Genomic DNA, 26,394 nt, shown 5'->3' on the forward strand with positions numbered 1-26,394 from the left:
GGTGCTCTCCCACTTCAAGGTCTTTGCACTGACTGTTCGCTCTGTCCCCTAAGTATCTTATGGCTCCTTCCCTCCCCTCCTTTAGGATTTTACTAAAATGTCACCTTATCAGTAGGACTGTTCCTGCCCACCCTAACTAAAGCAGCAAACATCATTCTTGCATGTTACTAAACCCCTCACCTTGTCTGCTTTTCCTTATTTTCTGTTCAAATCACTCCTAACATCCTAGATAATTAGCGATTTGTAGTTACTGTTTTTTGGTTGTCTCCCCTGTTGGAATGTTAGCTCTATGACAGCATGGATTTTTGTGTTTTGTTCTTGTACATGTCCAGTCGCCCTGGCACCATTGGCATAAAGATGCTTAATTTTTTGAATGGATGGTTGGATGGGTCGCAGTTCCACCTCCTCAGAGATATTCTTATGTTTAGTGCGTTTCCTCTGCCCCAGCACAGTGCCTAGCACATAGTAGGCATTTAATTAATGTGTGCAGAAATAGTGAATGATTGCATTATGAGTCATTTTTTCTGTACATTTACCTTTTTTTTCTTTATTGGGGTTACAATTGTTAGTAAAATTACATAGATTTCGGGTGTAAAATTCTGTATTACATCATCTATAAATCCCATTGTGTGTTCACCACCCAGAGTTAGTTCTCCTTCCATCACCATATTATTTGGTACATTTACCTTTCTAAAACAGAATTGGAAACTCATTTATAAAGAAATTGGTGTATTTTAAAAACAAGATTATAAATATCACCGGTATATTTCCATGTCATTAAGTATTCTTCAAGACCATTAGTTCTAATGGCTTCATAAGATGCCATTCTGTCAATGAACTCTAATTTGTTTAACCACTCTTTCTTGTTGAACATCTAAGCTGTGATAAATATTTTGCTATTATAAATAATCTCCCCCCCCCAAAAAAAAAAGTCTAAGGAGCTAAATATTTGTGCACATCACTAATTGTTTCCTTTGACTAGATTACCACAAAAGGAACTGCTGAGTCAAAGGAAATGTACGTTTTTTAAGATTTAACAACAGTAGCAGTTCCGATGTGCCCAGCATTTCTATGCACCATGCATGGTGCTAAGCCGCGTAATTTTAACAACAGGGACTATAATTACCCCTGTTTCGCAGAGGAGGAAACTGAGGCTTAGAGAAGTTAATTTCACTGACCCAAAGTCACACACACTAAATGAGGCAGACCAGGGCTCTTCCCCACTTTGGCTCCCAGGCACTCGCTAACTGCCCTCTGCTGCCTCCCCACGGCCTGCGACACACATTGCCAAATTGTGCTACAGGCATCCAGTTCACACTCCCACTCACCAGCGTTCAGGGGGAATATGCCCTTTGAAGTATCCTTGTCAGCATTAAACATTCTTAGTTTTGCACTGTTTTGAAATCTTTACGCCTTACAGAGTCTCGGTTTTTAAAAAAAGCAAGGCTAGTAACTGACATGATGGTACTTTATTCAGGTCACAGTGAAGGGAAGCGGGCCAGGTGTAGCCTTTGCCTCTTCAATGCCCTGCACAAATTACAGGGTATTAGGCTCTAGAACCCATGTTAAAAGAAGCGCCCTTGTAACTTAGTTGGGATCTCAGTCAGAGAATAGACCCCTGAACAAGCCTGGTGACAGACCTGCTGCAACGGCTTCCTTAGGATAGGGGATCAGGCCCTCCTACTTTGGGGCCCTGGGAGACAAAAATCAGCCCCCAAAGAGCCTCCTACAAAGGGCTTCCTGGAGATGGTGGTGAGGCGATGACCCCCAAAGGATGGAAACGAGCAAGGAGGGTGAGAAGGATTGGCCTCATAAAAGTGATACATTTCAGTACATCAAAGGAAAAGATAAGTGGCAGGCTGCTGTAAGACGGAGTGGCAAGATGGCAGCAGTGGCAAGCCGGCAGCCCCTGCTTTTGCTGCTGCTTTTGCTTTGCCGCTGCTTTTGTTGGTGTGGTGAGAGCAACATCAGGTATTGCATTTTTAGAAAATATTGACCATAAATCTTTTTTCTTTAATTTTATTGGAGAATATAGGAGGACAGTGTGTTTCTCCAGGGCCCATCAGCTCCCAGTAGTTGTCCTTCAATCTAGTTGTGGAGGGTGCAGCTCAGCTCCAAGTCCAGTTGCCGTTTTCAATGTTAGTTGCAGGGGGCGCAGCCCACCATCCCATGCGGGAATTGAACTGATGACTTTGTTGTTGAGAGTTCGCACTCTAACCAGTTGAGCCACTGGCTGCCTCGGTATTGCTTTTTTTTTTTTTTTACAAATTAAAGGTTTGTGGTAATCCTGCATGGAGCAAGTCTATCAGCGCCATTTTTCCAATAAGCTCGGATTGTGGAAAATCTTACGGCCCCTGAATATTTTGGCTTCTTCAGCCTATCGAAACTGTGCCAAGAATACCTGTCTTAGTTTTCTGTACTGTAACTGTCCACTTCACATTTTAGTCATATTCAAACTTCACTTGTTTCCTCTGCTTCCAGACTTATCACACCTGTCAGAAACCTGACATGTGGTCATACTGTAACTATCAGTAGAGTGATCTCCTTGCTTCCAAATGTCCGGAAGCTACCAGTCAGAACTGTACCGTACTTCAGTTCATTCAAAGGCAAGAGAAAGACTGTGAAAGCTATCATCTGTATGTTTCTTCTGTTTCATTCTGGCCTCTGGATAAGGAGGAGGCTGGTTATAAGAAAAAAATTACGAAAAATGAAGACTGCAAGAAAAAGACACGAGGAAATTTGTGTTCTGCAATAAAACCCATAGTAAACCCTTGGATAAAATGACGTCTTTCTGGAAGAGGCAAAACTGGTATGCTGATGAGCTTTATCAGAAGTATCACGATAGAACAAACCTGAAAGTATAGATCAGAAGTTTTATGATTTCCCAGTTATTGAATATGTATCTTTGTGTATATCATGTCTGCAAAAATGAGTAAGTGTAAAACTTGATGTAAGTTGTACCAACTGATATGGAAACATACAGTACCAACATTAAACTTACCAGAGTTTTAAAATTAAAGAAAAAAAATGAACGGCAAGCAAACTTTCTGTCCACCATATGTAAAGAACATTTACAAATCAATATAAAAGAAAAATAGGCAAAGGACATGAACAAAAATTAAAAATGCAAACAATGGATAAGAAAAATGGAGTTGGTAAAAATAAATTAATGAAATAGCCATTATTTTAGAAAGAAAGAAAGAAAGAAAGAAAGAAAGAAAGAAAGAAAGAAAGAAAGAAAGAAAGAAAGACAAAATGGAGTCATTTTGCTAAGCCAAGTCACCAAACGATAACTTAATAACTAACCTAATTGCAGTTTCAGCCTCTCCCAGGAGTGGAATTTTAAACCAATCAGTCTGGAATTTCCTGATCCACACTAGTGAGGTAATTTGCCTGATAAGACCCCCCTGCCTTTCCCTAAGGAATGTGTCCTTGCCTGAAATAATCCACTCTTTCAACTTCTTAGTCCCACCCTCTTTCTACCCATAAAAATCGTCCATTGTGTACAACTCATTCGAGTGCCCTTCTGTTGCTAGATGGGATGCTGCCCAATTCATGAATTACTTAATAAAGCCAATTAGATCCTCAAATTTACTCGGTTGAATTTTGTTCTTGAACACTATTAAACAGATTTCCTTTTTTTTATTTTATCTCTTACAAAAATATTTGTTAAGCATTATAATCAGTGCTGATAAAAATACAAGATAACAGCCACTCTCATACCTCACTTGTAGAACTGTGATCTGGGGCAGGCAGGCTTTTGGCAACATCCATCGAAAGACTTAACAATGCTGTCTACCCTTTGATAAATCTACTTCTAGGAATTGTTCTTAAAGGAAGAGAAAGACATAGGCAAAGGTGTAAATGTGCAGCTATTCATCATTAGTGTTATTTTAGTAAGCATTTTTTTATCACCATTGTTTTTTAATTTTGGTGTATCACACCGTACTTAACAATTCCCCTATCCTTGCACATTTAGGTTCCTCCTCAGTTTTTTCATTGCTCTCTATGCCAGACGCTCTCTAAACAATTTACTCACATGATCTTGTCTAATCCGCATCACTCATCTATAAGATGGGCTCCTTAGCCCCATTTAACAGATGAGGAAACAGGCATGGGAGTGGGGGAAGTGGAGCAAAGTTCCACCACTTCTAAGGAGGAGGTTGCTGAACTTTTAACCAGGAAGTCTGACTTCAAAGCTGATGCTCTTAAAGACTGCTCAAATTCATTCAACAAGTATATTCATTGAATGCCATCTGTGTGCCAAGCATGGTGAATAATGATAACTACAAACATTTATTTTCTATGTAACAGTATATTCTATATAGTATAAGTATTTTCTTTTTTTTTAAAGACTGCTCCGTCATTTTTTTTTTTTTTTTAAGATTTTATTGGGGAAGGGGAACAGGACTTTATTGGGGAACACTGTGTACTTCCAGGCCTTTTTTCCAAGTTAAGTTGTTGTCCTTTCAGTCTTAGTTGTGGAGGGCGCAGCTCAGCTCCAGGTCCAGTTGCCATTGTTAGTTGCAGGGGGCACAGCCCACCATGCCTTGCGGGAGTCGAGGAATCCAACTGGCAACTTTGTGGTTGAGAGCCCACTGGCCCATGTGGGAATTGAACCGGCAGCCTTTAGAGTTAGGACTATGGAGCTCTAAACGCCAGAGCTACCGGGCCAGCCCTAGTATAAGTATTTTCTATATAGCAGGCCCTGTGATAAACACTTTCGTATTCTACCTCATTTAATCCCACAACAACCCTGTGCACTGTTATCCCTGTTCTACATATGTGTGAACTGAAGCACAGAGAGGTTAAGTAATTTCTCCAAAGTCACACAGGCACCCTGGCTTCAGGGTCTAGGCTCCTTGCCATTTTTCTTATTTTTCAGAGAACAAATGCTTGAGAGATAGATGATAAATACATGAACAAATAAATAATATGACATAAAATAAGGTGATGAGCAGAGCTCAAAATATGTCACAGAATACATCCATGAATCTACAAAAAGAATGTGAAGGCACAGGACCCAGCAATCCCACTCCTAGATATTTACTAAAGAGAAAGGAAAACATGCACACAAAGACTTGTACAGGAATGTTCATAGCAGTTGTTTTCATAATTGCCCCAAACTGGAAACAACCCCAAATGTCCATCTACTGGTGACCAGATAAACATATTGCAGTAGATCCATTCCTTGGAACAACTACCTAGAAATAAAAAGGAAGGAACTATTTATAAGCAGGACACATGGATGAATTACAAATGTATTAGGCTGGGTGAAAGCAGCCAATCCCAAAGGGCTGCATATTATCTGATTCCACTCACAGCATTCTGGAAAAGGTAAATCTGCAGTGACAGACAACAGATTGGTTATTGCCTGAGGCTGAGGGACAGAGAGAAAGATTAACTGCAAAGGGACAGGAGGGAAATTGGGAGGAATCCAGATGGAAATATTCTGAATCTTGATTGTAGTGGTGGTTTCATAGGAATACACATCTGTCAAAACTCTTCAAATTGTACACTTTCAAAGGGTGAAGTTAATTGTACTAATTATAGTTTAATGAAGTTATATTTAAACATTTTTAAATGCAGTAGAATAAAGTGTGGACTTCAGTTAATAATGATATATCAATAGTGGTTCCTTAATTATAACAAATGTAAGGTTAACATTTTAATAATAGAGGAAACTGGGTGTGGGGTTTCTGGGAACTCTGTACTATCTTCGAAATTTTTCTGTAAATCTAAAACTGTTTCAAAAATAAAGTTTATGTTTAAAAAATGAAAAAAAAATACCACCAGCATAGAGGTGACATAATGCCCATGTTAATTTATGTGGGAAAGAAAAACAATTTACAAACCTGCCCATATCATATGACAGTATTTTCTTTCCTTTTTTTTAAAATTGATATATAACATTATATTAGTTTCAGGTGTACAACATAATGATTCGATATTTGTATATATTGCCAAATGAAAAAATATGGAATGTTTCACGAATTTATGTGTCATCCTCACTCAGAGACCATGCTAATCTTCTCTGTATCACTCCAATTTTAGTACATTGGCTGCCAAAGTGAGCACGATAGTATTTACATTTTTTTTAAATCAAAGGTTATAAGGAAAAATATTAAAACGTTCAAAGGTAGACGCTGTTAGGAATGGGACAGCGGGGAAATTTCTGGTTCTACATTATTTCTTTATTTTGCATCGTTTGAATTTGTTTGTTTGCTTTAATAATGAGTTGTGTTACTTTCTCCCCTGAAGAAAAATAAGGATATTATCATTTTTAAAATTTGCTAAAAAAAAAAAAAGCAGCTAAGATCTGGAGGGATGTCTTGGAAGGGAGGAAGGGGCTGGGAAGAGGGGACACTGCCTAGGGAGTGGGGACCCCATATAATAGGGACCCCCACAAGGAGCATCCTGTCTCCTTGTGCATATGTGCAGGCTCCAGAAAGGAACTTTTTGCCTCTCCTTGTCCTCTGGCCTCTGCTCCTGCTACTTTCTCCCTTGCTCACTCCTAGGGTTGCAATAAAAATGTAGCAAGTAAAAATACAGCATGGCCAATTGAATTTCAGGCAAACCCAAATCATTTTTTAGTATAAGTATATCCCATGCAATATTTGGGACATACCTATACTAAAAATGTATTGATTGTTGATCTGAAATTCAAATTTAACTGAGCATTCCATATTTGACCTGGCAATTCTACTTACTCCATACCAGCCACCTGGGCCTCGTGGCTGTTTCTCAAACACGCAGGCTCAATCCCGCCTCAGGACCTTTGCACTTGCTGGTGCCTCCGGTTGGATCACTTTTCTAGGTCTTTGCTTTGACCAACTCGCTATCTTTTGATTCAAACGTCACTTCAGAGAGGCCTTCCCTGGACAGTATGTCTAAAAGAACTTTACTATCCCGCATCAATTCCAGTGTGTTTTCTTCACAGTGTTGATCATGCCCTGCAATGACCGTGTGATAGTTTGTATGTTTTCAGGGTTTCTTTTCTACTTTCCCCAGTTGAATTTAAGCATCACAAGGGGCAAAATATCATCTGGGCCACCACAGTATTTCCAGCACTTGCATCATAGCAGGTGCATAGGCCTTTCATGGTTCTTAGTTACAATCAACAGAAACCATTTCTGGCTGCTCAGAACAATGAAGGACTTTAATAAATAAACATTCATTAATGAATGAAACCAGAGACCCGAAGTGTCCCCCTTTTTGTCTCTGCACAGATCCCCAGCCACCCCATGTGCTCTCCCTGGGGCCCTGCTGCCCCTTCTAGGAGCACTCGCCCCCATTCTGCTAGACAGATACCTGTGTAGCCTCCAAAAGCCTTGCTAAACTTTGCTTCCCAGAAGCCTCAGGGTCTCGGGTCCTGCAACCTGTCACTTCCTGTGCATGTCACATATCATAGGTGTGGCAACCAGCTATACGTGCCTGTCTCCTGCGTACCCAGCAGTGGGAGCCCCAAGGGTTGGGCCTTTATCTGATTCACCTAAATCACCGTCATCCTTACTATTTGTTACATGCTCCCTCAGTGCCAGGTACTGTGTTAAGCATTTACACCTGTATTTCTCCTTCCTCCCTTCATTCAACCAATGTTTGTTGAGCAACTACTATGTATCAGGTACTGGGCTGAAGGTATGAACAAAACCTGCAGAAACCCATGCACCCCAGGAGCTCACATTCTGATGGAGGAAATAAAGAATAAATAATTAAACATGTGTCTATATAGTAGGTCATGAAGCCTAAATGGCCTGAAGCAAAATCAGGGAAAGGAGATGGGAGGTGAGGGTGGGTGGGGAGCTGGGGGGTGGGATGCTGTTTAAAACAGGTGGGCAGGGAAGTTCTTGTCTTTCCATGAGATTTGAGCAGAGGCATGAAGGAGGTGGGGAGGGAGCCATGTCAGTACCTGGGGACAAGTCCCAGGCCGTGGAAACAGCCAGTGCAAACCTGGAGGGTAACATGATAGATCTGAGGCCAGTGTGGCTGGAAAAAAGAGGGCCAGGGCGATGATGGGAGATGAGGGCAGCTTGTGTAGGGTGGGCCACAAGGAGGACTCTGGTTACCCTCCACCCCCGCCCCAGTGAGATGGAGCCACGAGCAGGCTCAGGCCAGGGAGGGACATGATCTGATGCAGGTGTCCACAGGTCCCTTTGGCTGCATGTGGGGAACAGACTGTAGAGGCAGGAACAGGAGCAGGGGGCGACCAGGCAGGAGCTGAGAGATAAGGTGGACAGGACCAGGACGGGGGCCTTGTGGTGGGCAAAGGGACATATTCTAGATAGATTTCAAAGACAAAACCAGCAGAATCTACTAGCTAATTGAATGCGGGACATGAAAAAAGAGGAGTCAAGGACAATACCTGGGCTTTCAACCTCATTTAATCCCAAGGTAACTCCACAAAGTATGATCACTCTTTGTTACAGATGAAGAAACAGAGCTTCAGAGAGGGCTGGTGACTCCACATCCCACAGAAGTGGTAGAGCTGACATTTGAACCCGGTTTCTGTCTGACTTTTGCCACACTTTGCTCTCTGTGGACCCCATTGCCTGGGCGTGCTCACAGTCTCACTTGGCCCAGACAGAACGGGCTAGGCCCACGTGGGTACTTGCTCGGTCTGGCTGCACCGTGCAGTGAATGGCTCCCCAGCGGGTGACTTCACAGGTTTGGGGCACCCCTCCGCTACATTCCCTCACTGCTTGTCACCCGTGTTGAGTATCTGTTTCTGTGCCTGCCTGCAAGCTCCCACAGGGTCTGACTGACACTGATTCATCGTCGTCCCCGGCATTGCCTGGAGCCTGGCATGTGATGGCCTTCATTAAGGCAACAAATATTTATTAAGCATCTATCTTGTGTTGGGCTGGGCTGGACCAAGCCCTGGACGACGCCCTTCTGGGCTGACAGTGCAGTGGTGGAGACAGACACACCCCCAGACAGTGATGGCCCAGGATGGGCAGGGCTGGAATGGGGCGGGGGGGCCAGGGTCCCAGCCCAGCCTGAGAAGGGGGTCTGGGAGGGGTTGGTGGAGGTGATAGACCCAGCAATGAACAAGACGGCCTTGGTCTCCACTCTCAGAGACACCCCCCTGCCCCCCGCCCCAGCCCATCAGAGCAGATTGACAACAAACAGTTAACAAATCAATGAGAGAACTGTAGAATGCTGAGCTAGAAATGAAGTAAACAGGACAGGACAGAGAGTGATTGCGGTTCTTTCATCTGGAGTTGTCAGGGAAGGCTGAGACCTGAGGCTGAGAAGGTGCCAGCCTGAGACGAGCTGGGGAGAGGGCACTCAGAGGACGAAGAGCCAATGCACAGGCCCTACAGTGAGAAATATCTTGGTATGCTCAAGAAACTGCCAGGAGCCGGTGTGCCTTGGGCGGGGAGGGTGGGAATCAGATGTGAGGAGGCTGATGCTGACGCTGCACAGCACGAGGGAAGAATAGATATGAGGTCAGCCTGCAGAACTGGAACTCGTGGGCTTCCCTGGGGGGAAGCCCTCAGCCTTTGCCTAGGACTCCTGGAGTCAGAGCATGTCTGTCATCACCTCAGAGCCCTCCTGTGGCTGTCTCACTCAGGATAAAGGACAAAGCCCTCCCATGGCACACAAGGCCCCCACTTAATCTGCCCCCATCACTGCCTTGCCTCCATCTCACCCTCACTATCTCTGTTCCAGCTGCACTGGCTTCTCCATTGAGCCTCTGACACGGCAGGCACATTTCTGTCTCAGGGCCTTTACACTGGCTGTTTTTCTGCCTGGAACACTGCCCACGTGGCTCCTCCCTCAGACTCCTTCAGGTCAAATGTCAGCCTCTCAGTGAGGCGTCCCTGACCATCCTTGTAAAAAGTGCAACTGCCTTCCCTCCCCTCCATCCCCCTTTGCTGCTTTTTCTGAGCACTTATCACTAAACAGTGACACCCTGTTATACATTTTACTTATTTATTGTGTTCGTTGGCTGACATGCTGGATAGAATGTCAGCTCCACAAGGGGAGAGGTCTCCGTCCTCTTCATGGCTGTCTCCCCATTACTAAGAACAGAGCCTGGCACATTGTAAGTGCTCAATAAATAATGGTTGAATAAATGAAAGGAAGAGGAGAAACAGGAAAGAGGGACATGGGAGGAAAACAGCAGGTCTGCGAGCACCTAAGTCTCATCAGCTGCTCTAGCTGAGAGGCAGGAGTGTTAACACTTCCCTTCCAGGATTAGTCAGTGGAAGGTTGGGAAACTGAGGCACAAAGGGAGATCTGTTATCACTCTTCGGGCCATTGGCACATGGAAGGACGGCCAATGAGGAGAAAGTCACCAACGCCGCCTGCTGAAGGATTGTGTCATGAAAGCCATGACCACCATGCTGACTTGGGGCTGGCGATGCCTCTTGCCCCTGCAGGCAGTAGAGGGGTGCTCCAGTGGGCATCCCCAGCAGAAGTGCAGAGTCGATGGAGCCACAGCCATAAGCCTCTTTATTCCCGAGGCCCCATGGGTGCCGCCCCCCCAGTCATTGCTGTGCAGGAGGGCAGGGCTGTGCCACCCACCTGTGTCTATGTCTGTGTCTGTGTCCACACCTGCCCTCCAACACAGCCAACCGGGACCTCCACCTCTCCTGGAAGGGAGAGCTGCCCCAGTCCTCAAGCTGCATCCAGCTACATGGGGCCTCAGGAGAACAGAGGAGTCAAGGCCCGCCCTGACTTCCCAGGTAGGCCTGGGCAGTGACTGGTCACACCAGCCAAGGCAGCAAGGCCCAGGGTTCCTGATGAAAGCTGCCCCATCCCTAGAGGTACATCATCCGGTTGAGCAGAGGTCTCACCAACCAGACATCATCCACAATCTTCCCATCCTGCAAGGAACAAAAACGAGACAGTATAAGGGCTGAAGCCCAGACTCTGGAGCCAGGTGGCCTGGGTTGAAATCCCAGCTTTGCCCTGATGGGCTGTGTGACCTTGGGCAAGTTGCTAGAGCTCTCTGAGCCTCCGTTTTCCTCATCTGCAAAGTGGGGATGATACTAATAGTACCTACCTCATAGATGTTGTGGGGATTAAATGAGATATTTGGCAAAGGCTTATGGTAAGGACCGTGTAAGTGTTATTAGATCACAAATCCTGGAGTCAAACTTTGCTTTAATTCCACTGCAGCCACTCTATGTGGCCTTAAGCACATGACCCGACTCTGATCCTAACTTCCATGTTCTATAAACTGGGGAGAACGGAATGAGATTATACACACAAACACCTGCTCCTGGTGCATGAATGGTTTCAACAAATGGTAGTTATTTGTGATAAAAAGAACATGATCTTTGGGGTCAGATCTCATCTCTGCCACCCTCCAACTGCATGACCCTGGGAAAATGATTTCCCCTCTCTCAGCCTCACTTCTCTCATCTGTAAAATGGAAAGAAAATCCTCCCCATGGGGTTGTTGTGGTGATTAAAGTGCTACTAAATACAATGCATCTAGGGCCGGCCAGTAAGCTCAGTTGGTTAGAGAGGGGTGCTCTTAACAACAACGTGTCCGGTCCATTCCCAGATGGGCCACTGTGAGCTGCACCTTCCACAACTAGATTGAAACAACTACTTGACTTGGAGCTGGAAAAACACAACTAAAAAAAAAAGAACAAGAAAAGGAAAAGCCCAGCGTCTAGAATACAATAGGTGCTCAACAAATCATACTTATTACCATTATTTTAAAACTACAATGACAAAATAAACAAAGCTGAGTCATGATTACCTGGGTCCACCTAACCTAACCTTAAGCCACAAGGACCACACGCATGTTATTGGCTTCTCTCTACCCACCTCCCACCACCTATCTTTTTCTTTCACTACTTCATGTTAACAAGTTCCTATATAATGTATGGTGTTTTAGAAGCTTTTCTAAGCATTTTATATATCATAAGTCATTCAAACCTTTTATAATCATGTGAGGTAGAAACTATTAAATGTCTCCCTTTTACAGATGGGAAAACTGTGGCTCAAAGTTAAGTAAGTTGCTTGAGGTCATCCAGCTGGCAAGTAGCAGAGGCAGGATTTGAACCTGGATTTCTGGCCCTGGGGTTTATGTTTTTAACCACTTGGCCCCAGAGCACACTGAGCCTTAGCTACTCGGGTAGTTGACTCGGGCGTCGCTCACTGACCTGGTCGTCAGACACCTGCTGGATGTGGAGGTGGGTCCCATTGAGGATGTGTAGCCGTGTGTACCCATACTCCTTCACGCGCACGGCGCTCCAAGGCCGTGGGAAGAGGGTGAAGCGAGTCAGCTTCTCCTCACAACCCTACCAGAGAGAATCAGTCATTCAGACCCTGGGCCGGGACGGGTGGGGGATCCGCAGGGGAGCAGAAACAACCTGCCAGGCCAAGACCCTGCCACCCCCAAAGAAGACAAAATCGGTTAAGACTTGACTTCAATAATGCTCACAGCTGAGTGTTTTGACCCAGCCAGGCTTCCTGTGCCCAAGTCTTCTAGAAAGTACGTGGCTGTACAAGACTGTCCACTGCAGCATTTTCTGTAGAAGCCCTGAGCTGGAAGCCACCCAAATGTCCATCAGTGGGGGTCAGTTGAATATATTATAGCACAGCTGTCACAAAGCAGGGTGATACATAAAAATGGCCAAGATGGATCGTTAAAGGGAAAATGCAATTCACAGAGTAGAAGAAACTGGTGGGTCTCAACCCTCACTGCACCGTAGAGCCTCCAAGAATGCTTTTTAAAAATCACCAATGGCTGGGGGAGACGGAGTACTCATCCTTACAGTAGAACGGCAAGTGACTAAGGGAGCTTGAAAAGTCACCGATTTGCAGCCATCATTGTAATAACTGACTGAAGCAAGAATCATCAATGGATGGTGAAACTAGTGGTGAAAGTTTGAGGGATAACAAGGTTATTTGCATAGTCTCAAAGTATCTGTTCAGGAGACACTTGTTAATTATGAAGGGGAAAAGAGTAAGTATGGTGGAGAGGCCTGGCAGCCACCACCTTAACCAAGTGATGGAGGTGAACATCATCAGCAATGAGACAGATCCACACCACATTTACACAATGGGAAACTGAGGCTTACAGGGGTTAAAGAGATCCCAGGTGCCTCCTGGTAGGATGCCCTGAGAACACACTATTACTTTTGTGGATTCTTACCAAAAAGGCGTAACATCCATCTAATCACGAGCAAACATCAGACAAACCCAAACTAATGGATATTCTACAAAATGACTTTGCTGTACTATTCAAAATTTTCAAGGTCATGAAACATGAAGAAAGAATGGGGAAATGTTTCCAATTAAAGGAAACTAAAGAGACAAGACCCCGAAATAGAGCATATGATCTTAGACTAGATCCTGAGCCACAGGAAAAAAAAATGCTTTGCTTTGATTTAAAGGACACAAGTGGGACAATCGGCTAAATGTGAATGAGATCTATAGATTAGATAATGATAGGATATTATCAGTGCTAACCACTTTAATTTGATTATTATTCTGCAGTGATAAGAGATAGGAGAATGTTCTTGTTTTTTAGGAAATACAGAAAGGTGTATTTCTGCAACTTACTCCTCACTGGATCGAAATAATAAGAAAATGTATATACATATATTTATATAGACAGACAGACAGAGACGAAGAGATTAAAACAAGTGTGGCTAAATGTTCACATTTGGGAAATCCTGGTACAGGGGATATGGAAAGTCTTCGTAAGTCTGAAATCATTTCAAAATTTAAAATTAAAGGAAAAAACTAATCTGTGCTGATAAAATCAGAATAGTGATCACCTATGGGCCTGAAGAGCCAGCTGGTGCTGAGAACATTTATTTCTTGCTCCGGGATGTGACTACCCAGGGGTGTGCAATGCCGGGGTTCCACCCTCAGAGATTCTGGTGTTTGGCCTGGGGTAGAGCCCAGGCATTGGAGTTTTAAAACCTCCCCCAGGTAATTCTAACATGTACCAAGGTTGGGAACCTCTAGAGTATGAAGCACGATCCAAGTTGTTTTTTAAGTGATTGATGCAGGGGCACCTGGTTAGTTCAGTTGGTTAGAGCGCTGTGCTCCTAACAAAAATGTTGCCAGTTTGTAAGCTGCGCCTTCCATAACTACATTGAAACAACTACTTGACTTGGAGCTGATGGGTCCAGGAAAAACACACTTAAAAAGAAAAAAGTGGATGATGCAGTAACATCTCTATCTAGATAATTATTCATTTGTACATGCACAGAACATTCTAAAATACTACCTCAGAGATAGAACAACTAAGAGTGGGAGTAAGAAGTGGTGTGGATGGTGGGGTTCACCTCGTGCCCTCTGTAGTGTTTGAATTTTTATCACAAGAAGTTCTTGCTAATTTATAAAAATCAGCTTAAAAAATAAGGCTTCTCTCCTTGCAGAAGTGACAATTTCCAAGGTGGGGGCAGGGAAAACACAAGATGATTCTGGAGCACCTTACAGTGCCAAAAAGTAAGGACATGCTCACAAAACAACGAGGTGCTCTAAGGAACAGGGCACCAACCTGAAGAGTTCCCAAAGGTCACAGCTGGAGCAACCTGAATAGCAACAGAAATAATAGTATTGGATCATAGCCCACAGAATAAAGTAAGTACCCACGAGTCAATAACTAACTAACCAAATAAATGGGGCAGAGGGGAGAGCTGTTCCTCACAGGAGGATTCTAATGAATAAATCTAGTTAGGAATGGGGAAAATAGAAGACACCAGTAGAACACCACACTATTACTCATTGCAGGAAGACTCACTGATTGAGTCAAAAACTAGTGGGTGAAAGTTTGAGGAGAAACAGGATATTTGCATGGTCTAAAAGGATCTCCCCCAAGATATTCATTCATTAAAAAGGGAGATATCATAACGTTCTGGTGGAGGAACCCAGCACACACCTCCTTAAACAGGTATTCAGAGAATCCAAGGATGAGACACATTGATGTCATGAATCCCTTGAAAGGACACAACTGCACTTCTGTGACCATCTTGCTTAAAATGCATAACCCAATTCTCAGCATGAGAAAATATCAGATAAACCCAATTCAACAGGCATTCTGCAAAACACTTGGCCAGGGGTCTGCAAATATGTGAAGGATGAAAGACAAGGAAAGACTGAGGAACTGTCACAGATTGGAGGAGACCAAGGAGACATGTTAACTAAATACATGTAGGATCCTGGACCAGAAAAAGGTCGTTAGTGACAAAGAGGGTGGAAGGTGAATAAAGCCTGCAGCTCAGTTACAATAATAATAATAAACCCTCTGTCCCTGGATCCAACCAGTAACCCAGGCAAGCCCCCAACCCCTGCCGCCTATTGAACTTTTGACTTGGTACAAGTATTTCACTGCCTGAGCCTCTGTCTTCACATCTGGACAATAGGCGCGTTACAAGGCGTACCTAAGCTCTACAGTCGAGTTAGTGATAGCGCCTGTGTGAAGCACGCAGCACCCAGGCTGGAGATACAAATTCGACCCTCAATAAATAGCAAGAGGAGAGAAGCCAGCGGCACCCTTCCCCGCCCTGCTCACGGCAGATCCTGTGATGATGTGGACAGGGCCTCGAGGGTTGTTGTAGGGCATCTCTCGGCTGCCGTTAAATACCTGGAGAAGGGGACATGGGGAAGGGGGCGCATCACACCAGGCCATGGTGGAGGGTCTGACCAGGGTCCCATTGATACCAGCGCAGTGCCCTCACCCCTCCCTGAGCCTCACCTGGTAGTTGTAAATTGGCCACAGCCGTTCGTACGAGTGTTCGTGAGCCCAGAACTCCAGGTCAACCCCTGAGACAGAGCAAGTGTGGGGTCAGGACCCTGAATCCAGGAGAGATAGGATGGGACCTGGGGCTGGGGAGCCTCCCGGGTCACTCACCGTATTTGTAGAAAAGATTCTCCAATCCAAATAACTTGCCATAGAGGCCTTTGCGGACCTGGGCAGGAGGAGCAAGGAGGTGAGGGTGAGTCGGGGAGACCCCTGCCTGGCTGTCATCACCTTGCCCCCAGGGAGCGAGTCCTCACCTTGCTCTCATGCCATGTACAGTCATCCAAGTCAGCGTTGGAACAGTACATGGGCCGGTGACCCATGGTGATGATCCACGGCCGGGCTGCCCGGTTCTCATTGGCTTTCTAGAGAGAAGGGCCAAGAGTGAGAGGTTGGGGTCGGGGCAGGGAGGAGAGGCAGGTCCAAGAGGCGGAAAGGGACCTCTACCCAGGTTACCTGCAGGTCTCTCTCCAGCCAGTGAAACTGTCTCTCTACCAGGTGGCGGCCATAATGGAGGAAGAAATACACCTCAGTGGAGAAGGAGATGATGTGTGCAGGACCCAGATCCCAGCTGAGGGTCAAACGGCAGAGGTCAGAGATGGGGTCTCCTCTGCATCTCCCATCCTTCAGGGAAGGGAGGCCAGTCCCTCAGCCCCTCCAGGTTACCTGTACCACAGGCCTTCATTGTTCCCCGGCATGCTGAAGCGAGCCTTGTAGTTGGAGAAGTTGCTGGATAAAAGGAAATAAAAGGATAGGAGGAGGGTCTGGGTGTCCTGGCCCCAACCCATCTCCCCACCATCAGGTTGAGTCCGGCTCTCAACCCATCCCTCTTCTCCTTTCCTCTCACTACCACAAATGAGCGCTGGAGCATGAGGGACGCAGGTGAGACACTAAGAAGGACACAGCTGTTCGCCCCGGCAGGGCCCACGCCCACCCTGAAGCCCCTGGCCCTCACTAGCGCTCCTCGTGATTCCCAGGACACGTCATGTAGGGCAGGCTGGCAGCCACAGGTTCAATTTGCCGCATGAACTCGTCCCCGATGCGAGCGTTGTCCTGATCCATGTCATAGGCAAAGTCTCCTGGGGGGTGGGCGGTGGGGAGAGGACAGTGAGGACACAGACCCAGCTCTGCTTCTGCCACAATGGAGAGACCTGGTTGCTCAGGTGTGAGCTGGGCAACCTCTGGCCTCTGAGCCATCCCACTTCTCTGAAACCTACCTCACACCCACCCACGTGTGCACTTGGAAGTGTTTCCTGAACCTCTGGTCCCGGAGACCCCCACAGGACCACGCTGGTCTCCTGGGCTCTGATCACAGCAGCCGCATCTCTGCCCACCATCGTGTCCTCCCCCATAAACACAACACAGACTGACATAGTCGGTACTGGTTTTGTTCCAGGCACAGTTCCAAGTGTTTTACATACTTGATCACCTGAATCTCAAAACACCCTCTGAGGTGGGTGTTATTAGTATCCCCATTTTAGGTGGAGGAACTGAGGCCCAGAGAAGTTACGTGCTCGCCCAAGGTCACAGAGGTAGTTAGTAGAGATCCAGGAATCAAACCCTGGGAGTCTGATTCCGGAGTCTATGGCTTTGAACCGTTTCAGCCCCAGTCTTCACCACTCATCTGGTTCCCGGTCCCCTCAAGTCACAACAGCAACGATAATAACTAACACGTATGGAGCACTTACAACATGCCAGGCCATATCAACTTATTTAGTCATCACAACAGTCCTGTGAATTCTAGACTCATCTTAGCTCTAATAATAATAAGACAGAGGAGAAAACCAATGCACACAGATCTAAGGGTTGAAGTTGGGATTTTAACCTGGGCAGTCTGGTAACCACAGACACCATCTCCATGGCCAGTCTCATCCCCCAGCCCTTCAGAACCACACTAGCCCCTGCCCCAATCCCCTCCGTAGTCCTGGGTTATCTCCCGCTCAAACCCCGACCCCCCATACCTCCAGGCGCACCCTTGCTGATGCCTCACCCACATGGAGAACAGCATCGTACATGCCCTGCTGGGTGTCCCTGCGCAGCCGAGGTAGGGCCTTCGGGTTGTCAGTCCCCATGTCCCCAAATACAGCCAGGCGGGGGCTCCAGTGGGGCCCATCATTTAGGGCCCTGAAGCGGAAACGACGGCTCCAGCCCTGAGAACTGCCACAGCGGTAAACTGAGGGAAAGGTCACAGTCAGGGGGCGACCCCCAGGTTGTCTCTTCCACCCCATCCCCCATCTTCAATGGGTGGGGGGAGGAGGTAGGGGGTTAAATGGGTCTGACCCATGCCCCCTCTGTCTACCTCACCCCAGGTCCCCAGTGCCTTCCATATTCATCCTGGGGTCTCAGACAATAGGCTTGCAAATAAACAAATACCACCTGCCAGTGGTAGCTTCTAGCCTATATCTCACTCCTCTTCCCATTCCCCTCACAACACCTGAACCCAGGACCCCTCTCACCATACTGGATCCCTGGCAGCAGCCCTCGCAGTGTGACTCGGTGTATATAGAGCTTCCGCCGGAGATGGCCCCCATCCACAAAGAGGCTGGCCGTGCCCTTGGCCCGGAGGGGCAGAGGCCCAGTTAACTGAACGCCGAACTGCACTTCAGAGAGTGTTGGGACCCATGTGGTCCAGGTTACAGTCATAGAGCCTGGCTCACCTGGGCAGGAAAGAACAGAAGGCACCTGGGCAGTGAGGCCTGGGCAGGGCAGGGGATGATGGGCAGAGAGAGGGAGGGGCAATAATTAACAGCTCTTGGACAGTCAGTAGTTAAGGACACAGGTTGTGGAGCTTCCTAAATTCAATCCCAGCTCTGCCATTTCCAAGCTGTATTTTCCTTGGGCAAGTTACTACCTCTCTGAGACTCACTTTCCTTATCTGTAAAATGGAATAATAATAGTATCTACTCTGTAGGGTTGCTATGAGGTTTAGATGAATAAATATAAGTAAAGCACTTGAAACAGTACCTAGTACAGTTAGGGTTATATGACTGAATGGATAATTATTATTAATATCATATTTACATTTGCAGGCCTTGTGACAAACATGTTACATATATGATATTATTTAGGAGTTATAAACTCAGATCTTTAGAGGACAGCTAGGTAATATAAACGGAGACAAGGGCCAGATGGAAGGAGGAAGGCAGTAGGGAGTGATGGGGTGTGTGGCAAACTATAGAGCCTGGCTGGTCTAAAAAGGGCAGCCATTGCACAGCTCTGGTGATAGCTGCCATGCAAGAAGCAGGCCCAATGCCACTAAATTTGTCATCTTCTAGAGTAAATCTTTGTGTGGTGGTTTTTCTGTCCCAAGGGCATAGATATATAAATGCAGACTTTTAAATGATTGCTCCAACTTCTTTAAAATTAGCAACCAAATTAAGCTTTTAAAAATACCACGAGTTACAGTGCGATGTTAAGAGCAGGTTCTTCCTCCAGCAACATGAAAATGCACGTGCACAAGGTTTCTCTTTGCGGCACCGTGTGTAATCGCAAAATATCAGAAGCAACGTGAACACCCAGAGATAGGAGAGTGACTGAATAGACTCTATAACATTCGTACAGTGGAGCACTATGCAGCTGTCAAAAAGAAAGAGGACAAGCTCTGGGAACTGATGTGGAATGATGTCCAGGACATACAGTTACAATTTTAAAAGCAAAGTACCTATAGTCAGCTACTCTTCATGGAAGAGGAGGTAAGAAAATACACAGGGATCTGCTCATCTGTACAAAAGAAATACAGGGAGGATATACCAGAAAGTAAAGAGATGGATTCCTTACATAGGGTGAACGGGAAAAGAAGGGGGAATGGGATAGTAGGACTGAGGAGAGTGGATGCCTCTCTGAGTCTATCTTTTTTGTATAATTCTGATTCCTAGAACTATAGTAATGTTTCATATTTCCTTCATATACCCCCCAAATAAACTAACAATTAAAACTACTCAGCGGCAGCCGGTTGGCTCAGTTGGTTAGAGCACAGTGCTCATAACACCAGGGTCACCGGTTCGATTCCCCCATGGGCCAGTGAGCTGCACCCTCGCTAACTAGAGTGAAAACAATGGCTTGACTTGGAGCTGATGGGTCCTGAAAAAACACACTGTTCCCCAGTAAAAAAATAAATAAATAAAAATAAAAAAACAAACTACGCAGGATGTGAGGAGAAGCCAATACGGAATATAAATACTAATAAATGGACATAACTATACTAAAACATGAATAAAGTAACTACTAAAGGGTTGGGGAAGAAAAATACCATGAGAAATAGGTCTTGGCTGGCCACTGTGAAATGACAGAGAAAAAGGACTACAAATAAGGGCCATCACCCAGTAAGTGCTCCCACAGGGACATGGGCAAACAATGCTGAAACTGCTTTATGCCTAAACTAGCACTGAACAAAGAAATGTCTTGTAGATAGTGGGAGCTAGGGTTTTCAGTGTTGGAGAAAGAAGTTACAAGGAAAGAAGAAGGAGAAAATAAACCCTTGCTGTTGGACTGAAATCAGAGGTATGAGTATGAGCTCATGGTATTTAATAAATATACAGATAGATCCAGAAATATATAATCGATACAGCTAGCTATAGATGTGTGCATATATGCATATCAACATATAGCTGTGGTGCGCAGGTCTGCTTATGAGAGGACCTAAAAGCAGTGATACTTTAGTAGCAATGAGCACACCCAGTGCTCAGATCTTGGTTTCCAGATACCCATTCTCCAATGAAAGGAACCAAGGCTCCTTGGAGAAGTGGTTGATTCCAGAGATGAGGCAGGAAATATACAGGATGAGCCTGGAATGATTTGTGAGGCCAGAAAGTAAGCAAATGCTCAAAAAATGATGGCAGGTTGTTAAAAGAACCCAGAAGTCAATCTGAAGGAATGCCAAAAGACCAAATCGGGGACAATTTGAGACACAAAATAAATAACGATAGTACTGGATTTTAATCCACAGAATAAAGTGAACACCCATGAGTCCATACAGATATAAATAAATAATTGAATAAATAAATAAATGGAGGGGGGAAGGAACAGCCTTTCCTTACAGTAAAATTTCAATTAGATCGAGAGAGGAAATTAGAAGTTTACAAAATCACAATTAGGCAAACACCACGTTAATAATTGTTGCAGACAAGATTCACCAATGGATGCTAAACTCAGTGGGTGAAAGTTTCAGGAGAAACATGATTTTTGTAGTCTTGAGAATCTCTCCAAAGATATTTATTAACAACAAAGGAAAGGATAAAAACTTTAGTCTGGAGAAACCCAGTAGGCACCCCTTGAACCAAGCAATGAGAGTTACCATCACCAGTAACAGCCATAAGCCATGCCAGCATCATGAACGCTCTGATCCCAGGCCCTAAGAAGACCACACTATCACATGTCTTTTGGTCTTGCTAGGAAAACACCTAACTTAGTTCTGATCATGACAAAATACCAGACAAACCCAAAATGAGGGCTATCCTTCACATTAACTGCTCACTCCTCCAAACTGTCAAAATCATGAAAAGTAAGGAAAGCAGAAGAAACTGGCAGATTGGAGGAGATTGAGGAGGCACAACAACTAAATACTAAATAACTAAATGGAAAAACTAGTGAAATTCAAACAATATCTGTAGTTTAGTTAGTAGTGTTGGACCAATGTAGCCGGTTTTAATAATTGTACCATGGTTAGGTAAGATGTTAACATTAGGAGAGACTGGGTGAAGGAGGTATAGAAACTCTGTAATATTTTTACTAACTTTCTGTTAAATCTAAAATTAGCACAAAACATACAGTTTTAAAATAAATACTGTGGGCTCTTGAGTTGCCTGTGTTCAAATTCCAGACTGTGTGACCTGTGGTCAGACGTTTCATCTAATGAGCCTCAGTTTACTCTTTTGTAAAATGGGAGTACATAAATCTTAAGGTCCAATATGAGGTTAATTGAGTTATCCATCTTAAGCATTCAGTCAAAAAGTATATTTGCCACTATTATTGTGTAAGCCAAAGGACAGCTGTGATCTCAGTGGATTTTCACAGCAGCCACGCGAGTTGGATTTTATTGCTGTTCCATTTTACAGAAACCTCCAGGCAAAGTGCTTTGTCAAAGTGCCAGCAAATGCCAAAGCCAGTTCATTCACATGGTTTCAGAGTCCACATTGCAACTAACTTTTAAGAAACTGTCTTCTTTAAAAATGTCAAGGACACAAAAAACAAGGAAAAATTGAGGAACTGTCACAGATAGGAGGAACTAGATACATGGCAGCTGGATGCAATGTGTGATCCTGGATTAAAATAAAGACAGACAGTGGAAAAATTGGTGAAACCCAAAAAAATAAAAAATCCGTAGTTGTTAGTAATACGATACTAATGTCAATTTCTTAGCTTTGTCAATGGTACCGTGGATACGTAAGAGATGACCATTAGGGGAAGCTGGGTGAAGGGTGTACAGGAACTCTGTACTCTCTCTGCAACTCCTCTATAAGTCTAAAACTATTTCAAAATAGAAAGCTAAAATAATTAGAAAGGAAGGGAGGGAGGAGGGAGGGAAAAAGGGAGGAAGGAAGAAAAGGAAGAAAGTGTTGAGTTTTGGTGCAGTATCAAAAAAGAATAACCTTTTAAAATCCTCTGTTTAATCACATGTCTGTGTGAGACCAAATTTTCTTCATATACGTTATTCAAAATAGCACATTGAAACAGACTGAAGCAGAAGCAGATGTGAGGAGACTCTGGCTGTCTCCAGACATTCAAGAGACTTAAAAAGATGTAAATAACATCACTCTTCTCACTAGATTACTTTGTATAGTTATTTTTCGTGAAAAAAATATCATTTACCTTAATACAGAATGCATTTATTATCATTCATTTTAAATAACAATAAGTATTTCTAAAGCTTCAGTTTTGATTTCTAGTATGGCCAATATTACGGGTATAACTCACATAAACCATAGCTCTTTGAGGTTCTCAATAATTTTTAGCTATGCAAAGAAAGGGGTCCTGAGACAAACACATGTGAAAATCACTGCTATGCACTAAGCTCCATTTTTGCCACTTCACAGGCAATATCTCATTTACTCCTCACTATGAGGTCCCACTAATATTATCCCATTGTCCAGATAAGGAGGCTGAGGCCAAAAAGGTTAAGTCACTTGCCCAAGGTTACATAGCAGATAAGCTGGGATTCAAACCCAGGGAGTCTGGGTGCAGAATGCCCAGAGACCAAGGTCTTACCACCCCAGCGCACAACCTTGATCTTGATCAAGGATCAGGAGGCAGCCTTGTGGGGACACAATGAACAGTGACACAATGAGCAAGGACAGCGGCAGCCTCCTTTGGAGAACACCAGAATCATTGTCCAGCCAGACGCACCACTGCTGCTAGTCCCCATTTAACAGAAGCGGACAACTGAGGCTCAGGAAGAGCAAGTGACAAGCTTAGGGTCCCACAGCAATCAGTGTGGGATTCTGAAAGTCTCAAACCTCTGGGCCACACTGAGAAATGTCCTCAGAGAGGTCACAGACACTTACCTGGGTAGGACAGGTGGATTTGCTCGGGTTTAGCACTGGGATCCTTGGGGACCCCCTGGACTCCCAGGGAGAAAAATAGGAGCAGACAGCAGCAGGACCAGCAGGGATGAAGGAGGCACATGGTAGAGGGGTGGGAGGGTGGAGAACAAACCGTGGTAGGGCAGTGTCTCTGGGAGAGAGGCAGGATAGTAGGGAGGATTTCGAGGATGCTTATCCAGGTGCTGGAGAGCAAGCAAAAAATAACGATCACTACTGAGCAGCCAACCCTCCCAGCCTTACTGAGCATTACTGCGTGCGAAGCACTTTGCATAGATTAACTCAGGGGAGCCTCACAACATTCCTCCGGGTGGTGGCCACTGTGATCAGCAGCCCCATATCAGAGGAGGGAAATGAGCAATCGCGTGATGCTGTTGCATAGCTCAAATGTGATGGCGTTTGGAACCCAGGAGTGCTGGCTCCAGAACCCTCACTCTTAACTGCAGTTCACTCTCAGCGCAAGAGGTTTGAGAGGGGGGTGGGGGCTCCTGTAGGAAGTTGCCTTTGGCAACCCCACTCCCAGCATTCCATCCTGCTTTTAACCCCCGTTTTTTCTACTTGATTCTCCTAGATCCCTAGCATTCCAACCTGCCCTCAGGGACCTCATCACTTCACTCCATCCTCCAGCCTTCTGTTTTGGTCTTAGTGACCTCAGTCCTCCACTCCATCCCCAGGTCCCCCAGAATTCCATCCTACCTGGAGCGGCCCCACCCTCTCTGCTTGCTCCCCAGTATCCCATCCTGCCTGCCTTTGTGACCCTCAGTCCCCCCAGCCCACCGCCTGCCACCTCCACCTGCTTCCCCAGCCCTGCACCTGTATACCCATCCCCCTTCTCCCCAGCCCTTCCCCGCCAGCTCGGGTTCGGTCTCCAGTTCCCTGAACTGCCGGGGCAGAGCCGGGAGGGGCCATTAGCCTGGAGGCCCGAGCTGGGGCGGGGGGGCGCCTTCCCGGTCCCCGGCTCACCCTCCGGGGCGCCACCTGCCCGCACGCGCGTCTCCAGCCAATAGTGCAGCTGCGGTATTTATGAGTTTGCAGGCACCGAGGCATCCCGCCGCCCACAGCCGTTCCAGCCCCGGAAGAGCCTGCCTTCTCGAAGTGACAGGATCCGCAGACAGCCGGGCCCCGGGTCCCACAGGTCGGGCCGGTCCTGGGCGCCCTACGCCCACTCGCCCACCTCCCCCCCACCCCGAGGGCGGGGCGTGAGAAGGGGGACCCAAGAAGGTTTGGTACGCCGCCACCGCCACCTCCAAGCTGGCCATCAGGTGAGTGCCGGGACAGGTAAGGCTGCTCTCGTCCCCCAGGCGCCCCACCCCGCGGCTGCGAAACCCTCAGGGTACGGACACCGATCCCCACCTCTGGTCCTGCGGCATCCCGCGGTACCCAGGTGTGCTGGCACCAGCGCCTGTGACCCGGGGGAATCCCCCTTCCCCTCTGGTCGCGCCGGCTTCATCTTCCTCTTAATTCCTTCCGCCTTCCTCCCTCTCCAAGCTAAGCCCACTGATTCCTCCCCAGGACCCCGAGCACGCTGGAAACACAAAATCAAAATCCTGGAATGAGCGCTGCTTGCGAGCTGTGCGTCTGAGCAGGATTACTCGCTGGGCCTCGGATTCTTTACCTGTAAAACGAAGACGATAATGGTACGTACCTTATGGGCTGTAGTGAGGATCAAACCAGTTGACACATGAAATTAAATGCTGAGAATACGGCCTGGCCCAGAGTAAGGGCGGGATAAGAAACAGCTGTTATTTTTATTATTATTAATGCTTGAACTCCAGAAATTGCCCTGGGGCCTAAGAGGGAGCAAGTGAATATTTGTAAACCTTTGTGAGCTGTTGGAAAGGGCTGTGAGCAGCTACCCACAAAGCATGCTTAGGGGTGTTCCTGGAGCAGCAGGAAAAGTCTGAATTACAGATATACAAATATTTTTAAAACAAATATGTGAAACAGTAATATATGTGCCTCTTTCTTAATGTATTAAATTCCAAGATCTAATGGCAGGTTCTCAAATCATGGTAATTTAGAAATTTTGATGAGTGTGTAGATGTTTGAGAGTCCTGCAATGACTGTAAAGGGATTGGACAACATCTGTGATTTCTTCTCATCACAAAGCCAAAGTTTACCAAGAGTCCTGGGGTCTGTTCCTCACACCTCCTACGCCCCAACCCCCTTCCCTCCCACTTCCCCATCCCATGACAGAATGACGTGCAAAATTTCAATTACCTCAACAGTTCTTCAACTTTTTACCTTCTTAAAAATTATTGAGGACCCCAAAGAGCTTTTGTATATGTGGGTTCTATTAATATTGACCACGTAAGAAAATAAAACTGAACTATGTTATACACCTGAAAGTAATGTAACACTGTATGTCACTATAATTTACAGTAAGTTTCAAAATAAAAAAAAATAAAACTGAGAGTTTTTAAAACACAAGAATACAAGTGTATGCATTCCATTAGCCAACAGAGTGTTGATGTCGTCACAGGTCAGGTAACCTTTGGAGAGTGAAAAGGATAAACATATCTTAGTATTATTATAAAACAGTTTTGATCGCATTAACCCCTGAAAAAGGTCTTGGGGTTCCCATACCACACTTTGAGGGCTGCAAGGTTAAAGGATAGTAAAAGCAAAGAGGTCATTGTTTTTCCCATCCAAGTTCATGCAGTCCCTGAATTCCATCTGCCAACTCAGGTTAAGAGGCCCCACTGGTCCCCGATGTGGTGGATGAAGGCTCATAGCTCACTTACGGCCCCTCCCCTACTCTCAGGACAGCCATAGAACTATTTCTAGTTTCTCTTTTTAGATACCTTTGTGTTTTGAGAAATATACTTCCACTTCCCGATTTCTTAGTCCATTCCTTAGAGAGAAGATTCTTGCGGTGGTGAACAGATTATGTACGCTGGGAACAGATGGCCTGTGTTTAGATCTAGATTCAGCATACCTCACAATACCTCAGTTTCCCCATCTGTTAAGTGCAGATAATAATAGTAACTACCTTTGTTGTGATGATTAAATAAGGCACAGAGCAAATACCACACACATTCCTTCCCATTATTTATTGTACCTAAGATATCTAGTCTGTCCAGTTTGTAAAAAAAGCTATAGTGAAACTACTTTTCTAAGTCATTTTTACATTATTTAA

General features: G+C 45.5%; 1 protein-coding gene, 1 non-coding gene and 1 pseudogene across 4 annotated transcripts; 1 reads left to right on the plus strand and 2 right to left on the minus strand.

The window, feature by feature from the left end:
* The first annotated feature begins 2,291 nt into the window (after positions 1 to 2,291).
* On the plus strand, positions 2,292 to 3,030 carry LOC109458009 (large ribosomal subunit protein bL35m pseudogene; annotated as a pseudogene).
* Positions 3,031 to 5,971: 2,941 nt separating this feature from the next.
* Positions 5,972 to 6,078, minus strand: LOC141567760 (U6 spliceosomal RNA). Its single transcript, XR_012490590.2, has one exon. It is a non-coding gene; the product is annotated as a U6 spliceosomal RNA (small nuclear RNA).
* A 2,234-nt stretch (positions 6,079 to 8,312) lies between these two features.
* Positions 8,313 to 25,058, minus strand: ACP7 (acid phosphatase 7, tartrate resistant (putative)). 3 transcript variants are annotated; one of them, XM_074314354.2, is made up of 13 exons: positions 24,901 to 25,058; positions 23,220 to 23,440; positions 18,177 to 18,377; positions 17,711 to 17,893; positions 16,676 to 16,799; positions 16,387 to 16,449; positions 16,177 to 16,291; positions 15,978 to 16,085; positions 15,832 to 15,889; positions 15,676 to 15,743; positions 15,493 to 15,564; positions 12,125 to 12,262; positions 8,313 to 10,832 (listed from the first exon to the last, which is right to left on the minus strand). In XM_074314354.2, exons 2-13 carry the CDS (start codon positions 23,338 to 23,340, stop codon positions 10,767 to 10,769), a joined length of 1,317 nt encoding a protein of 438 aa, XP_074170455.1. In that variant the 5' UTR covers positions 23,341 to 23,440; positions 24,901 to 25,058; the 3' UTR covers positions 8,313 to 10,766. The 3 variants fall into 3 exon arrangements, with proteins under 3 accessions (XP_074170455.1, XP_019606869.2, XP_019606871.2); XM_019751310.3 differs by lacking the exon at positions 24,901 to 25,058 and adding an exon at positions 24,609 to 24,766; XM_019751312.3 differs by lacking the exon at positions 24,901 to 25,058 and adding an exon at positions 24,219 to 24,516.
* Between the last annotated feature and the right edge of the window lie 1,336 nt (positions 25,059 to 26,394).

This window comes from Rhinolophus sinicus, chromosome 8, assembly GCF_057876585.1.
Source record: "Rhinolophus sinicus isolate RSI-liver-muscle chromosome 8, RSI-T2T, whole genome shotgun sequence".
Classification (NCBI taxonomy): Eukaryota; Metazoa; Chordata; class Mammalia; order Chiroptera; family Rhinolophidae; genus Rhinolophus; species Rhinolophus sinicus.

Coding starts and splice junctions, on each gene's coding strand:
- ACP7 (XM_019751312.3), bottom strand. CDS start 24,514: ATGGCCAGCTTGGAGGTGGCGGTGGCGGCGTACCAAACCTTCTTGGGT. Junction 18,378..23,219: donor AATCCACCTGTCCTACCCAG/GTAAGTGTCTGT, acceptor TTTCCTGCCCAG/GTGAGCCAGGCTCTATGACT. Junction 15,565..15,675: donor GGCCAATTTACAACTACCAG/GTGAGGCTCAGG, acceptor CCCCTTCTCCAG/GTATTTAACGGCAGCCGAGA.